At 42.6% G+C, this 15,993-nt stretch overlaps 1 protein-coding gene across 5 annotated transcripts in view; it reads left to right on the top strand.

Annotated features, from left to right (window-relative positions):
- HTR2C (5-hydroxytryptamine receptor 2C) overlaps positions 1–15,993 on the top strand; it is a 266,502-nt gene that overhangs the window by 221,954 nt on the left and 28,555 nt on the right. For all 5 annotated transcript variants that reach the window (XM_017737609.1, XM_017737612.1, XM_008636162.2 and 2 more), the window contains one exon: positions 2,500–3,142. In XM_017737609.1, the coding sequence (XP_017593098.1) occupies positions 2,758–3,142 (385 nt within the window). In that variant the 5' untranslated portion in view covers positions 2,500–2,757. The remainder of the gene's footprint in view (positions 1–2,499; positions 3,143–15,993) is intronic.

Raw genomic sequence — 15,993 nt, 5'->3', positions numbered from 1 at the left:
GAATTATTTTACTTTATCAGAAAGCAGGAGTAGCATCGAAAAGAACTTGGTTTTGCTGAATGTTTAAATTATAATTTTAAGGACTGTCAGTAGTAGACTGAACTGGAATTGATGATTGACCACAAAATTCAGTATGTGTACTTTGATGTTAGCTACTGGAAAAAAATCTGTGATAGGCACATGTTTCAATTTAAAATTATGGAGATGGTTATTAAATAAATGCAGAATCCATGAATAAAATGTGAGTTATTTTTCTGGTACAGCAGTGTGCTTAGAAGACTGTAGATGAAGGAATTAGTCATAAAGTTTTACCTTGAGGAGACTGAAGGATGCCGTGAAATGGAAAACTGATGACTTCAAGCCAGGATCTGTGTAAAATAATAAGAACAAGAGTATTAGCAAAGCAATAAAACAGTTAATTCTGACAGTGGAGCCCAGTCTTGAGAATTCCTGTAGTCAAATTCCCACATGATTTTTCAAACTGAATATGCAAAATGCAAGAGAGAGTGAATGACTCTACTCACCATTTCAGTATTCAGACCTGAGCAGTTATAAAAATAGACACTTTTAATACAGAAGCCTTATCTTGGAGTTGTTTTTTTGTGGTGTGGTTTTGTTTGGGGGTTGTTTGCTTGTTTGTTTTCACAGTCTAGAGTTAAGGTATATCCTGCCTATGATCCTTTGGCTGCCTAGTGTCTCCTTCATTGTGGAAAGGTGATTTGGAAAAACTGTCATCAGAGGTTTGAATTAAAAGCTGTGCTTGGGAAAAAATATTCTGAAGTATTTAGAAACTTTCTAGAGACTTTTTTTTTTGAGGCCAGCTAAGTTGGAAAGAATAAACAGTCCAGTAACCACTTGCTCATTCATCTGCATGTGCAGCTGCAAAATTATTTTCTGTGCCTATCGTGCAAAACTTCTTCCTAAATATGAGGTTTAGAGACCCTCTGGGAGTAATTAACTACAATGCAGAAGCAAATCTGGGTTCATTGTATGCTCTGCTCATTTAAGAAATATTCTTGTGCACAAAGCCCATTAGCAAGGTTCCAAAACCTTCATGAATGTTAAACATTTTATGATAGGATTCTGAGCACTTCCTATTTAAATGAACTCTAATGTAATCTCATTAATTACATCTAGCTTTTGATCCCCGGATAACAAATTGCTATGTCAGATATGTGCCACAGTGCATTCAAGGGCTGAAATCTGGCTTTTATTTAATTATTTATTTAACAGTGACAGAACAGCTCTTTTCCTGTGGGCTACACAAAAAGTTGAGGATATGCTCAAAAGAAGTTGCCTGCTATTGATTTTATTCTACTTACTGGTCCACTTCCATACCACTGCTCAGCTAAGAGCTTTCCTACTGTGCTTTTAGCCCTGTGCTGTGTGTGGTTGTTAGGAGCTTGACTCCAATTCAGTGGAAGTGCAAAGCAAAGCTGCTGTTTTTCATCAGTTTTACAGGATTGGCAGTCAAAATTATTGAGTTCCTGAGGACATGATTTAACCAGGACTGGGAGTACATGCCCTTAGCTTCAGTGGGTGCAGACATGTGCCTGAAGTCAAGAGTACATTTAATCTACCAAATTAGCTCCATGCATGAGGCTGAGGGACTTCAGAAGCAGCAGCATGATGTTCTCTGGCCTGTGTTACATGGGCAGTCAGGGGTTGTAATCAGACTTGTCCTCACTTTGTCAGCTACTTTGTGAAGTAGCACAAACCATGTGAGATACTGTGAGGAAATCTGTCCCCCACCCCGTGTGTGGGATGAGGCTGTTGGGGCAGTAGTCCTGAGGAGCAGACTGCTGGGATTAGGTTTACTGGCCTGGCTGTGTGCTTGTGATCAGCAAGAAGCAGTGGCACAAAACCAGATGAAAAGCAGAAACAAGTGCTCAGCTTTTATGAAAGTTTGTCCTTTCTTTTCTCTTAACTCTCTGTTGTCTGTTTCAGAAGGATCATATAGGGCTGCGTCATATCCATCGTTCATTTCCCAATAGAAACCAAACTACAATATTTGTTCTTGTAAGAGAGTTAGTCATTAAGATCTGAGGGTTTTTACAACACCTTCATTTTACCTCAGAATAGGTAAAATATATCCAAGCCCTTCCATTTAAGGTGATGGATTACCCTGTGCTTGTCTGCGCTCTCTGGATTGGTTGGAATTTTGTGCAATTACTATTTTACACAGCAGCGGAGTATCTGTGAAGTGGATATCAATTGAAACATATTTTGCTTTTCAGACTTGCTTTTTCAGGTTTCACAAAACATTTAATTAGTGATAATCGGCTTTTAACCAGCCAGAGCACACTGATGTGATTCTCTGCCTCTCTCCCCCATGGTTCTAGGCATAGTCTGTACCCTTCAGATAAATTGCTTGCAGTCTGGAGAACATCCTAACCAGCAGGAAGGGGAAGAATACGGATGGCAGTTGCATGGGGAATAAAGAAGGTGTTGTGTATAGTGTGGTTTCAGTGAAGAATATCCTTCTCCTTTACTTTTCAGAATGGTGAACTTGGAAACCAGCCGGAGATTGCAAAGTCTCCTTTCCCTTGAGGTTGCTGGTCAATGGTCGTCATCTACCACACCCAAGGAAACTAGAAGAGCTCCACGCTAACTTCTGCAAGTTTTACTTCACTATGGAAGATCAAATGATTTTCTGGCTCAGGTTTTGTGATGTTCGGCATCTGCCTTGGACCTGGAACTTGGAAAAGGGATCATTCCTGAGGCACGGTTAAGAGACAGAGAAACCAGCCCCAGACAATGAGCACTTTAAGTAGCACTGGAATATTACTCAGCTTAACGACAGTGTCTGTTACACTGGATTTTAGTTTGCATGGTGGTCTGATGGCTTGGTCCTTAAGCAGCAATTTGACTCTGAACCAGAGTTTGCCTACATCTGATCCTCTCAACACCTCTGAGAAGGGCGAAGTCTCTCGGATGTCCGTGAGGGAGAAGAATTGGCCAGCCCTCTTGATCTTGGTTGTCATCCTGCTGACCATTGGGGGGAACATATTGGTAATTATGGCTGTGTCCTTGGAGAAGAAGTTGCAGAATGCCACAAACTTCTTCCTGATGTCGCTGGCAGTAGCAGACATGCTGGTGGGTATCCTGGTCATGCCCGTGTCGCTCATTGCAGTCCTGTATGGTAAGTGCCTTCCCTCCTAGTTTGAATATTTGCTTTTGCAGGGAGTCCCCTGAGGCTGCAGCAATCTGTTGTGCCCGATTTTCCCTGTGCTGGTAACTTGGGGAGTATCAGTGTGCACTTGGTCATGGCTCTGGGCTGAGGTTCAGTCTCTGCTGGGAGCAGAGATTGTGTCCACGCTGCCACGAATGACCCGTGAATAATGTCCAGCTGTGGGGTTCCTATTGCTGAGGCCACCGAGAGAATCTGTGACAGCAAGTCAGCTTTTTACTTTTTGGTTGGACTGCCCCAAGACTGAGCTTGGACACAAGAGCTCATAGAAAATCTGAGGAGTGTGTGTTCATGACCGACCCAGCTCAAAGCCAGGTTGGGATCTGTCCTTGAGCTCCCACTGCTGTGATCAGTGGGATTTGAGAAAAAACGTGGATAAGAAAGGAGGTTTGCCCTAGTAGATTTGGCATTCAAATAAAGCCTTCACTCCTGGCATTTGTACCTTTCAGGGGGTCATTTTGCCTTTCTGTGCCTCAGTTCCCTATCTCTAACCTGAGAATATGCCCTATTTTAAAGCACCCAGAGGCCTGCCTATATAGGTGTAAACATTTATTTCTCCACATATTAGGGTCCATGTGTTTGCAATGAAGTGGGGCAGTGCTGCTGCACTGAGGTGTGGAGTCACTGTTAGCACTTCAAAGAAGTAAAATATCAAATATATCTAACTTTCATCTGGCTGGGACTCCAAATCCCTTTGTTCAGTGGGGTGCTAGGAATCTCCATCCCTGGATATTTCAAAGGGGTATTTCATTCTCCTCTGTATCTTTGATCATCATGTTTGTATACTCACGTATCAATTTTATAATGTGTGTATTTCATAGATAAAACTTACTAATTTTTGAAGTCTGTTTTAAGATTTTCTTAGAAAGGTATTTTAATATTAATATTTCTTGGAAACAAATAATGCTGTTTACTTACAAATTTGATTAGAAATTGGTTTACTGTCCTATAAAGTAAAATGTAGGGATATTTATCTGACTTCTTCACTTGCCTAAATGAGTAAGTCTGGCAGAGATTAATTCCTAAAACACATTGATCAAGCATACATCATTCCAAAGCTTATATAACTTGTCTACAGTGAGTTAAATCAATATGTGATTTAGGTGCAGGCCTAGCTGTGGAGATCTTATGCACAAAGATCTTTTATTTTGAACTGTCAGAATAGTTCCATCTCTAAATCTTGTGTGTATTACAACATGTGTATTTTATTTTTAGCATTTTACTCCAGCTCCCGGGAGCTTGAAAAGGAGCATATAAATACTGAATTATGTGACTGACCTGCACTTGCATAAATTCTGTGTTAGCCAGTGACTCTAAAAAGGTGAATTTATGGAAGTGGTCTTCCTACATACATACTTTCAAGGTCTTTGGAAAGTAATAGAAATGGATTTTCTGTTCTGCCTAGAAAATGATTACTTAAGGTAGTTTAAAGGTGTAAAGCATGCCACCCCTTCAGCAGCAAGGAAATACCTCTGATTTGAAGAGGCATTGTAATTATTGCCCTTTTTTTGCCAGAGAGCCAGTATTAGCTGCTGATAACCCAAACATTTCTCCACAAACAGCACCATGTAGATTTTTTTGGCAAAAATTGTAATTTCAGGACAGACATGGAAGATTTGTGGAAATACTTTGAGAAATGAAGAGGTTGTTGGGGCAGTGCCGGGTGCTGGCACCAAAGCAGGCACGTTGCCTTCAGGCTTTGTGAGAGGAGGAAGAAGAAAAGTTCCATTTGGGGAAAAATGGAACTCAGAGGAACTTGTGGATTGATTTGAGTAGGACCCCAGTGAAATAAATTTTTTTATATTATTTAAGCTATTGTGTTTAAGCTATTAAATTGTGGAAGCAAAAAAGGGGGAAATATTCTTACACCAGCAGAATTCTCATGAGGGTAACTGGGGTGCCTGGCCATGGACTGAGCAGGGAGAGTGTTACTGCTTGGAAACATAACTGTGAATGTTCAGTCATTTTTACTCTGTATAATTTACCTTGTGCATTCTACATATTCTACATAATCTTGTTCTGGGCTGTTTCAAAGGCTGCCATATGCTGTACTGAGAAGTATATGCAGCACACCTCTTCCAGATTTGTAGAAGTCACTTTTAATTTATGTAATCAGAGAGAAACCTTTAAAAATACATATAACAAATAGGAGAGTGAAGAAATTGCTTTCAAGTTTCCACATCAGCTCCCTCAGTCCCAAAGATAAATTCTAGTTGACAGAGTAGGCTCATTTCCTTACTTTTGGGCTAATAAGGTAAATGAAGTAGATTTCACTTCAAGCATAACCAGAAAATTGAATAGACACCCTCCACAAATACTTCTGGTTTTTGGTGGTTTTCTTAATTAAAAGTAGGAAAAAATCAAGTTGTAAGTTAATTCAAGAGTCTTATAAAGGAAGGGACAGCAGGATGCAGCATGATGGATTTTTCACCCATTAATCAGGGCTCAGATATATTTATCAATTAGTCTTTCTTAAGAGTCTTACAGTAATCGATGAGTTGCATTTGACAACCAAGAACATTTTCCCTGGCATGTAATTCCTAAAGAACTAAGCAAATTAGTGTGCTAATTAGTAAGGGTGCTTTGGGCAGAGTAAATGAGAAATGTACACAGCTTTATCTCAATGGAGAAATGCCTGATTAATTAAAAATACTGATATGATAGGGCATCAGGTATCTTGCACATGGAGGAGCTTCTGACAGCAGACTGAGGTTGTTTCCTCACCTCTGAGGGCTTTAGGGACAAGCAGCAGTGGGTTTACATCGTGTCATGTGTTTATGAGCGAGAAATGGAGGGCTTCTCTTCCTCTGCTTGTGCTGGTGAAGGAATGCAAGAGAATCTTGTCAGCTGAGCTGAGTGGACACTGCAGAGGATATTGAGCTTTCTTGGTTCTATTGCAGAAGGTTCACAGCTGCCAGCAAGTTGCCAGGGTGTGGCCAACAAGCGGCCAGCAGTCCCCTCTGTGACTACCAGTGCAGGCTCTCTCTTCCCTTTGTGGTGCTGGTGGCTGATGCAGCTTCCAGGGGGGCTGGTACTGGATGCAGCATTCATCAGCCCCAGCTGCCAGAGCAGCGTTACAACCACATTATTGTTATTATTGATAATTACCATCATTATCGTGTGGTGATGTGCTGAGCACTTGGGCAGACTTTGATGTAGATTTCCCTGCAGATGGGGGGAGGCAGTGCAGTTCAGCACTCTGATGTGACATTCAGGTATCTAGAATTGATCATTTTAAAGATCATACCAAGTCATGGGTTTAAATGCATCTTGACTGCACTAAGTTCCAGCTGACAGTTGCATTACTTTCAGAAATTATTATTTCTTCCTTTTAGATTTAAATGCGTAGTGTTTCTGTTTGTGCTGGGTAACCACTACATTTTATTCTTCTGCTAGGGTGTGAGTGAATGGAAACTCCTACACTGCTTGCATTATCTGTGTCATAAATTCAGAAATGGGACTATTTTTTTCTCTCCAATGACACCTTGTACCTGGGATGTGTCCAGTGAAATTTATATCCAACTGGATGTATTAGGGTTTTTTTTTGCCATCAGTAGGATCCACAGGTTGCCTACACTGTGTGCTCACCCAGCAGCATTTATTCTCTTTCCAAGTCCTTAAGCTTTCTTGTAACCTCAGCTAACCTAAATAATTCTGTGAAATCTGAAAACCTACTACATCATTATTCACCCTCTTTCCAGATTATTAGATACATAGGAAACTTTAGTTGAGATATTGAGTGTCCTGCTACTGAATTTTCTCCACATGAACAACTGCCTGTTCACCTGATGTGACAAATGGGATTAAGTTGTGGTGTATCTGTGTTGCTGTTGGGAAAGAAAGCTCTGTATGGTGTGCCCTGAATCCATAGAACAGCTTCTTTTCAGCTACCCAAGGTTTAAATTGTGCTTAGAGTGAGAGGAGGGAGGGAATACTAAATAGATACTCTCTGTATCTCATTGAAGATGGGTCCCTGGTTGTAAAATATCTCGAGGCAGCTAGATGTTAACTTGCAGGATTTTTCAGAGCCATTGAAAATTTGGCACCATATGATGGTTCTCTGATTGATCACATTTGGAAATAGCATTAGGAACTCACACAGCTTTGGCTTGCATTGGTGGAAATCTGATGGCTTCTGGTCAGGTGAGAGTCAAAAGCTGAAGAGCTGAAATCAGCACAGGAGCTCGGGACTGGAGAGGGTGGTGATACCTGTCAAGAGGAGGGAGGGATGCTCCACACCTTTTCTCAGCAGTGATTAAATCTATTAAACCTATATTTGCATCATCCTCTTCTGAAAACATTTGAGTCAGAGATTTAATTGTCATATTGAAAGCTGGATTTGCTCCACACACATAAATTTCCTCTCAGTTTCATTTCTGATTTTGTCTGAGGTTATCCATACTTTATAACTGGCTTTTTATCTAGTTTATTTTACTTTTTTTCGTTACACTTTTAATGTTGGACAATAAAGACTGGAAGCCAGATGAGTGAAGAAAGTCTCATCATCTGAGCAGTGCAAAGCACTTTGAAGGAAAGACCACAGTGCTCTGTAGTACTTTAAAGTCATCTTTAGTCTTACTAAGGCAGAATTTCTTTTAAAAATTGTCACAGCAATTTAACTTATTCTAGCCTTTTGTTACTCCTCATTATTTTGATGCATGTTTTTAGTGATGCCTTGTCTGAAAATCTCCTCAAGATTTTTTATTCTTTTGTTATGAGAGATGAGAAATAAAATGGCACCAATATGAGATGGATACACTCATTTGAACTTGATTTTTTTTTTCCTAGCTGATGAAATTTCACTTGTTCATCCATGCAGCCTCCCCATCCCCAGGACTTTCTCGACAGGCAGGTTGTGTATGGCTCTAGTGCAATATTCTCCATTGAGATAAAGATTTCATATGAAATTAGCAAATTAACATGAATTTTTTCAATTCCTTTCCATGTCTTTCCTTTGGTCTCAATTAATTTAATAGAAAAATCTGCTGGACACTCTTCTAGAGGCATGTTGCAGTCTTAGAGTAACTATGCTAAAAACCCAAAACCCAGCTTGTTAGCCCTGATGAAGGAGTGCTGAGGGTTGACCAGGAGTGAAGAGGAAACAGAAACGGTGTAAAACCATGGATGCAGTTAAGCTGTTTATGTGGGCACCCCCACCCTGATACAGACACAGTGCTTAAAGCAGTTTTTATTTTCAACCAAGTAAAATGTCACCAGTAACACTTGTACTGATTGTTCCTCTTGCCTGGCAACATTCATTTAACTGTAGGGGCTTCCTCATACATGCCTTTCCAACCCCTATTGAAGTTTTAGTCCTCATCAGATTAGGGAAAAGATCCAAAACTGGGCAGCCCATAAAACTGGAGATGGGTCATCTCCACCTCCTCCATGATGAGCTGCAGCTGTGCTACATAAAACAAGACACACAGCACTGATGATGAGGTTCTGCTCTGGGAAGGGGACAGTGAAATTTTTCCTGGTCAAGCTTGTATCTTGGCTTGCTTTCTACTGAATTTCTCCTTTTGGGAATGGATTTTGGTTACAAGACTTGCAAGCAATGGAGCAGTCCATAAATAAGTTGTATATGTTCAGGGAAGCAAGTCAGGGAAGTCTCTGGTGCCTGCAAACAGTCTCTTGTCAATTTGGAGGTTTATTTTAATTATGTTAAAGTACTAATTGGAGTTGTAGTTGTCTTTTGAACAGTGTCTCAACCTAAATTTGGGTAGAGCAGGAAGAGCTACAGAGTGTGCTTGGATCTTCTGGAAAGCAGTTTTTCCTCATTTCTAACACCTGCAGGTGTTACATCTGTCTGTCTTCTGGTAGATTAAATTATAACTGTTCAGCACTTGACCTGCTATCACTTCTTTGGGCAGATGGTCATGTACTTATTGGTAACTGAGCTGGTTTTTCTCCTTGTGCTGTACCTGTACAAACACATCTAGGAAGCTTGTCACTTTTAATGTAGTAAGAACAGGCCCCATAAAAATTCAGATTTTAGTAAAACCTTGGCTTGCATTGTAAATTCCTCCTAAAAAATTCCAAGGGACCTGCCATAAGTCTTCTGTATGGATGCTCTTTTCTCTCCCTCAGGACAAGTCTGTCCCTTCCTTAGCAGGCATCTGTGCTGCAACAGCAGCTGGAAATCTGCAGTATTATCATGTTAAGCAGGATGTGACAACCAGGAATATACATCTGAGAGGAGCAGGCAGTGCCTGCTGGTAGTTCACCCCAAGCATCACCTGAATTGCATCCTCAGAGCCCTGTGCCCCACTAGAAAGGACAGCAAGGCAGCACCTGGTGCCAGCAATCCCCCAGGTTTGTCTGGCAGCATGTTTTGAGTCTTTCCTCCACCCCATGTGAGTGTGCAGCTGCCCCAAACCGTGACCCAGGCCAGGCTCTTTGCTGTGTCTGGGGTGTAGGGGCCAAAGTCAGAGCAAGTGTTTGGGGCTACAATTCCTGGGGGCAACCAGCTGCAGTTATCCCCTGGCCTCTGGGGTATTTTGGTATCCTTACCTGCTCTGCTGTGTGTTACCTGAGGCAGCACGAGTGACCTGGGGTTAAGAACTGGCTATAAAAAGGGCACATGTCCCTCCTGGCCTCTCAGCAAAGCTTTGTTATGTCCTGTCCTGCCCAGCCATGGACAGGAAGGTCAGTTCCACAAGGTGTTCTGCTCTGCACTTTCCTCCTGGAAATGGATGGTGTTATTCTTCATTAGATGCTTCATTAGGAAGGGACTGTTTTCCTCAGTGCAGCCCCCTCTCCCCCGCAGCTGCTCTGCTGCAGCTCGTGGGAGCCTGGACTCTGTTTTGCCATGCACCATTTGATGTCTTGTGGGAAAGTGGGAGATAAGGAGCTCTTTCTGGCTACTGCTCTGGAAGCATCCCGAGGAACGTGTCATGGCAAATAAAGCTGTTTGGAGTGTTTTTGTCTAATTGCATTTTTGATTGAAACTGTGGAAATGGATCCATGTCTGCAGCACTTCTCCTGGGAAGCTGGAAGAGGGATGGAGTTGTTCTTGTTGCTGGTGAAGTTCTTTGCAGCATGTGGAGCCCAAGTCCCCATTCTGCCAGCTTTATGGTGATCTGTTGCAAAAAATTAAAAATTTAGCCAATAGCACAGTAATCACTAGGGTGTATCAGACTATAATTTAAGCCATAAACTAGAATTTCTATCTTGAAAATATGTATTTTTAATGTAACTCTTCTTGCAAAAATCAGATAACCTTCACATTTATTCTAATGCTGAATGAAAATGAATTTCCAACCCTGTAACACTGCTGGGAAGCTCAAATTCTATCCAGCGTGTTCAAACAGCAAAAGCCACTCCAGGGCCGTGGAGCTGTGAGATCCAGTCTGCAGTTTGCTGGCGTGTGCCATGAACTGGGCAGCTCTCTGGAGCCTGTGGGAAACAGGAGCTGCTTTCTGTGGTCAGCAAGCAGCTTCCTCTGAGGAAAGGGCTCAGTGTGTCCATCTGACAGTGATGCCAGCTGCTCTTCCGGAGCTCCCCACCATCTCACACAGGAGCTGTTCCCTACAACTTCTTGCCCATTGCTCAGGGCCATCTGCACATGGCAAGTCTTTTCTTATTTCCAGGAGGAATGCAGAGGACCCCTTGCCTTAGGTCTCTGATCTCGCTTCCTCTACTGCTGAGCTCTGGATGACGCAGCAAAGGCTTTGTGGTGCAAAGATAATTTTCACCAGAATAAATCAATGCCAGCCTTCAGAGAGAGTTTCAATGGCACCTTGCTTACTGCTGTGGGTAGGGCCTGGCAGTTTTGTGCCAGCTCCTTGTGACTCATTTGAGCTCAGCTATAATCCACATTTTGGAGCATTCGTTTATAGGACTCTGAAGACCAAATTCTGCTGTCAGATAAAAAGGAAGAACAGTTGCTATTTCATTTCTTTACCACCTGCCTCTTTCTTGTTATTTCTTCCCTCTGTGCCACCTGTATATCATCCAGCTCTGACTTTGGCTGGCTTCTTTGAATAGGCAGAGATATTCTTTACTGCCCTTGCTCCGTTTGTTCCCGTTGACAAGAGGAGATTGTCAATCCACCAGCATTAGGAGAAAACATGAGAGAACAATAAACATACCACATTTGTAAACATGCTTTTTTTGCTCCTCTAAACCCCTTGCTGTTAAGCAACCAGCTCCTCTGCCTGCTGTGGGTTAATGGGGCTGTTAGCCTGTGATCTGCCAGGGATGATGCTGCTGCCCATGGAGCTCAGGCTGCTCAGTCCAGCGCAGATGAACAGAGCACAAACACTTCCAGCAGCTTCTGTTTCTGGTAGCTTCCATCGTGGGGGCTGGTCACAGAGAAGGCTGCATGGCTGCTTTCTGTTGGCTGAGATAAAAAGTACTGATTTCACTCCCTTTGAGTGAGATTATGTTAGATTTAGATAAATAACATCCCTCTAGAGAGGAGCAGAGCATCCCAAAATTCCCGGGTGTGCACTCCAGAGCAGGATGCACCTCAGGGAATGAGGGGTCTGTGCCAGCAGCCCAGCCTGGCACCGGGCAGGTCAGATATGTGCGAGCCACAGTGTTGGCGCGTGGCAGCACTGCCAGACTGGGAGTTAATCCTGGCCCTTTTCACGGAACAAACACGGAACAAACATGGAAAATGTGCTTGTAGCCCAGATTTTCACAGCTTACCAAGGGATACTGCAGAGACTCATTGTTTGCCCCAGGGGTCTGACAGGGGTTTTTTCGCAGACAGAGCCTCTTGCAGAAAGGCCTGAACAAAACCAGTTATTATAACCTGCGTGGAATCATGAGGCCATATTTCTGAGATTTAAAGTGACACCTCAAGTTTCTCCTAAATATGGAAAAACGAGAAACAGGAATGCTACGGAACACCTTAGATTTTGTTTTCTAGATGGATTGCTCCTCCTTTTTTTTGCTCAGTGGCAGCAGGCTGCAGGTAAGCATGGGGGTCCTGGGGAATGGCTTCCTACAAAATGCATGAGGGGAGATTCTGACTGTTCTAAATTGACAGGAGCATTGACAGGACATTCAGAGAGGCTAACACTTTTGCCAGAGCAATTTTCTGTCTCCTCCAACCTCTTTACTCCCTGCCTGGCCGTGACTAAGGTTCTTGGCGTGACAGCAGCAGCATCCTTCAGCTGAGAAGGGTCTGAGGTGTTTTGCTGCTCTTCTCTGAGTCTGAGGAAATCTCTTCTGCCACTGCAATGCAGCTCCTTTCATGCCATTGCTGTTTAGGTTTCAGCACCTTCGTCCAAAGCACGAGCCAGTCTCCTGTTAGAGCTTTATGGAACATACAGGTAAGAGAAATGAGCTGGCTTTTGTCCAGGTGAGGTGACCCAGAGTTGCACAGTGTGAAGCCTTCTGCTCAGTGCTGAAATGTGCTCCTGGTCTGTGCAGGGCCTGGTTCTAAAGTGTGTTTCTGTGGGCCTCTATTTGCTTAATGTGGTTTGGCATGAAAAGTTTCTCGTGATTGGTTTGGTGAGGCTGGTTCTCCCTAAGGCGCTTGTGTTTTGCTTTTCCTGCTGCAAAAGGAGCGAATTCCTCTCTTTTGGGTTGGCTGAGACTGTTGAGGGGTTTTTGTTTGTTTCATTGGTTATGTTATAAACCAAAAATAGTTAAAAGATAGTGGAAGCAAAGTCACCTTAGAAAAATATTGTGCTGAGTGACATAACTCAAGTAAGAAAATGAAATCACAAAGATCACAAGAGGAGTTTACTGATCCCACAGAAATGCAGGGTTGAAAAGAACTTTATGACTTCTTGTGGGCTGTTGTTTGCTACCAAGTATTATTAAGACACTGAGCTGCTGCAGTCATATCTTCCATTTTCCAGAGCTTCTTTCCTTTCAGCTGCCTTCTTTGGGGACGTTGAGGACAAAATATGTGTTTTTCAGTGTGCAGCAAGAGAAAGCCAGGACAAATCTCTGAACAACTTATGACAAAATCAAAACCCTTAAATTTATTGCAAAAGGCAGTTTTTAAACAGAAAATCCTAACAGTGCAGTGTGAAAAAAGCAGAGCCTCCATTCACCTTTGTACTTTGCAAGAGGCAAATGTGCTTTGAAACTTCCCCTCAAAAGCTGATAAACTGGGCTGCTTTCCCTTTTCAGATTTATCCAGTGAAACCTGTTACCAGAATTTCCCCTCTTACGTCTCTACCAGGGCTCAAGAAGTCATCACTGGGTCAGTTGGGCCCATCATCTCTACCCTGTTTGAGGATGGGGTCTGAAACCAAGCCAGAAGCTAAGTGGCAATGAGAGCAGGCTGCAGAGCAGGTTAGGTACCAAAGCCTCAATGTGCTCTTGGTAAGTGGGGACAAGATTTTTGCAGCACTGCCAGCTCCACAGCTCAACTGGAGATGTGGTGTCACCCCAGAACACACCATGGAAGCAGTTCTAGGTAAGCACAAGCCACAAGCCATCCCCCAGGCATCTCAGACAGGATGCTTCCTTGGATTCTACCTCTACAAATGTGGAGAAGAAGCTGGCAGAGTCCACCTTTGCCCTGCCTGCTCCTGAGAGGTGAAGGGAAATGTTGAAATACTTGAGATGATTTCAGTGGAGTAAATCCTATTATAGTAGTTGAACATATGGCCTTATATTTCGCTAGTTTACCCACAGCTTGTGTGCTGCATCCAATCAGGCAGCTATTTTTCATATTTTAGACATTAAATTGGATGGGTCTGTCTTGCCTGCTTGGTGAAATTGAGAGTTGCCCATGCAAAATAAATCTTTTATGTGCAAGAATGACTCATTAGAACAATTTTGAACAGCACTCATTTAAATGTTTTTATTTAATGCAAATAAAGTTTTAGATCCAATTACAGTTTTTATTTCATCCTTTTGCTCAAAATTTTTGGAAGATGCAACAGGTTTTAAAACTCACAGGAGTGTAAAGCCCCCAAAATCTGGAGTGTGTATAGTTACATTCCTGTTTTATAGATCCCTGTTTTACTGATGTCAATTTAAATACAGCAGCAGTTTTAATGCCATCAGTGCAATCTTCTCATGCCCAATTTGCTTCTAGATCAGTGAAGCTAAATGTGCTTTAAAATGCATGAATCTTTATTTACTTTTTATGACGATAGCCTGTTAGATCCAGTAGTAGTTTTGTAAGTGCATTGCCTCATTGTAATTAACTTTTATGAGTTTGGTTGAAAAGAAATATAAACTCACATGCTCTGTAGCAAACCAGAAATTGATACAAGATAATGAGAAAGCTGGAATTGTTATGTATAAAAAGAAAGACCCTATGATGATAAACTTTCCATCTGTAAATTTGGTGCTTCATAAAGGCACCAGTCAGATCATGGAGATTCCAAATAAAAGGAAGACAGGTTATGTGTTCACCACAAACAGATTTAGCCTCATCTGAAAGTAAGAACAGCACCAGCTCCAGGCACTGGAGCCATGTGAGAGACAGCCAACCAGAGTCCTCCTTGGGTGTGTTTCATCCCCATTCCTAAAATTTTAAGATCAAGAGAAAGGATTTAACTAGGATTGCAAACATTTTACCAAGATTGAGTTAATTTTAGTCTGTGTCAGTGTACATACAGATTTACCTGTCTGTTCCTCACCTGCAGATGAGGAACAGATGAGTAAAATGTTCACTGCCTCCCCAACCACACCACAGAGCCTGGTGTCCCAGCACCTCAGTGTGCAAGGGAGCTGCCTGTACCTGACTGAAAGACTAGCAACTCCTCTTAATCTTTACCCAAACATTAGTGGAGTGAGAAATAAAATATTCTCTACTTGCAAGCAATTTGTGACCTAAAGTTTAAGACAGTTGTGATCACAGGTGAGCTGTGACAGAGGAGTTCATCTCAATAGCTTCAGCCACTCTGCCCATCCTGAACACCCCACACCAGTTATTGCTTCTACTTCTGTTTTCTCTTACCCACAAACCCCTTGTTTTCCTTCCTAGAAGGTGACTGCAGCTAAATCTAGCAAGACTTCCAAGTATCTAGGACATATTATCTCATGCTGAGAACTTGCTCTCTTCTTGCTAACCTCAGCAGAGAGAAATTGGGCTGAGGAAATAGTCAGTAGAATGTGTTTCTCCACACTTGTCAAGGAGCAGCTATGATTTCCAGGAATGGTCCTATTGCAGTCTTCTGTAAACATTAACATATGGCTCATTTTCCTGTGCTGGCTGCAGCTGCAGAGAGCAGAGAACCTGAGGGAAAACCCAAAACTCCGAGGCTGGTCAGCTGTGTTTCTGTTCTCTCTCTGGACTTAACATTAAAAATCTGTTTTATCCTCCTTCAGTCTGCATTCATAGAATCATTCAGGTTAGGAAGGACCTCGGAGATGATCAAATCAATCCATTAACCTGACTCTGTCAGTGGCACCACTAAACCACATCCCTAAGCACCACATCCTCATATCTTCTGAGCTCTGCCAGTGACAGTGACTCCATCACTTCCCTGGGCAGCTGTCTCGGTTTTGAAAGACAGGTGTCTGCTAAGGAAGGCAGAGGCCCCCCTTGAAGTGGCAGATATAACCCCTTTTCCCTCCAAGTTATTATATTTTGAAATCAAGGGCCTTTAGGCGAAGATGTGGGAAATAGGAATAACAGTTCTTTACTATATATATATATATATATATATGTATATAACCAGTCAAACAAAACAACAACAACTATGGCAGTAACAGCAAACACAAACCCAGTCCCAGTCTTCTCAGCTGTCAGGCCCTTTCCCCTCGGGTGCAGTTCCGCTCGCAGCCGGCAGGGGCGCTGGCGGCTCCCGGTGAGCAGGGCAGGTGCGATGGTTCCCCCGCGGCTGCAGGGGGCGCTCCGGAGCGAGCTCGGGGAGCAC

Source organism: Corvus brachyrhynchos, unplaced genomic scaffold (assembly GCF_000691975.1).
Source record: "Corvus brachyrhynchos isolate BGI_N302 unplaced genomic scaffold, ASM69197v1 scaffold346, whole genome shotgun sequence".
In the NCBI taxonomy this organism is placed as follows: domain Eukaryota; kingdom Metazoa; phylum Chordata; class Aves; order Passeriformes; family Corvidae; genus Corvus; species Corvus brachyrhynchos.
The sequence above is the reverse complement of the archived record's forward strand: the minus strand, read 5'-3'. Positions and strand labels throughout refer to the sequence as shown.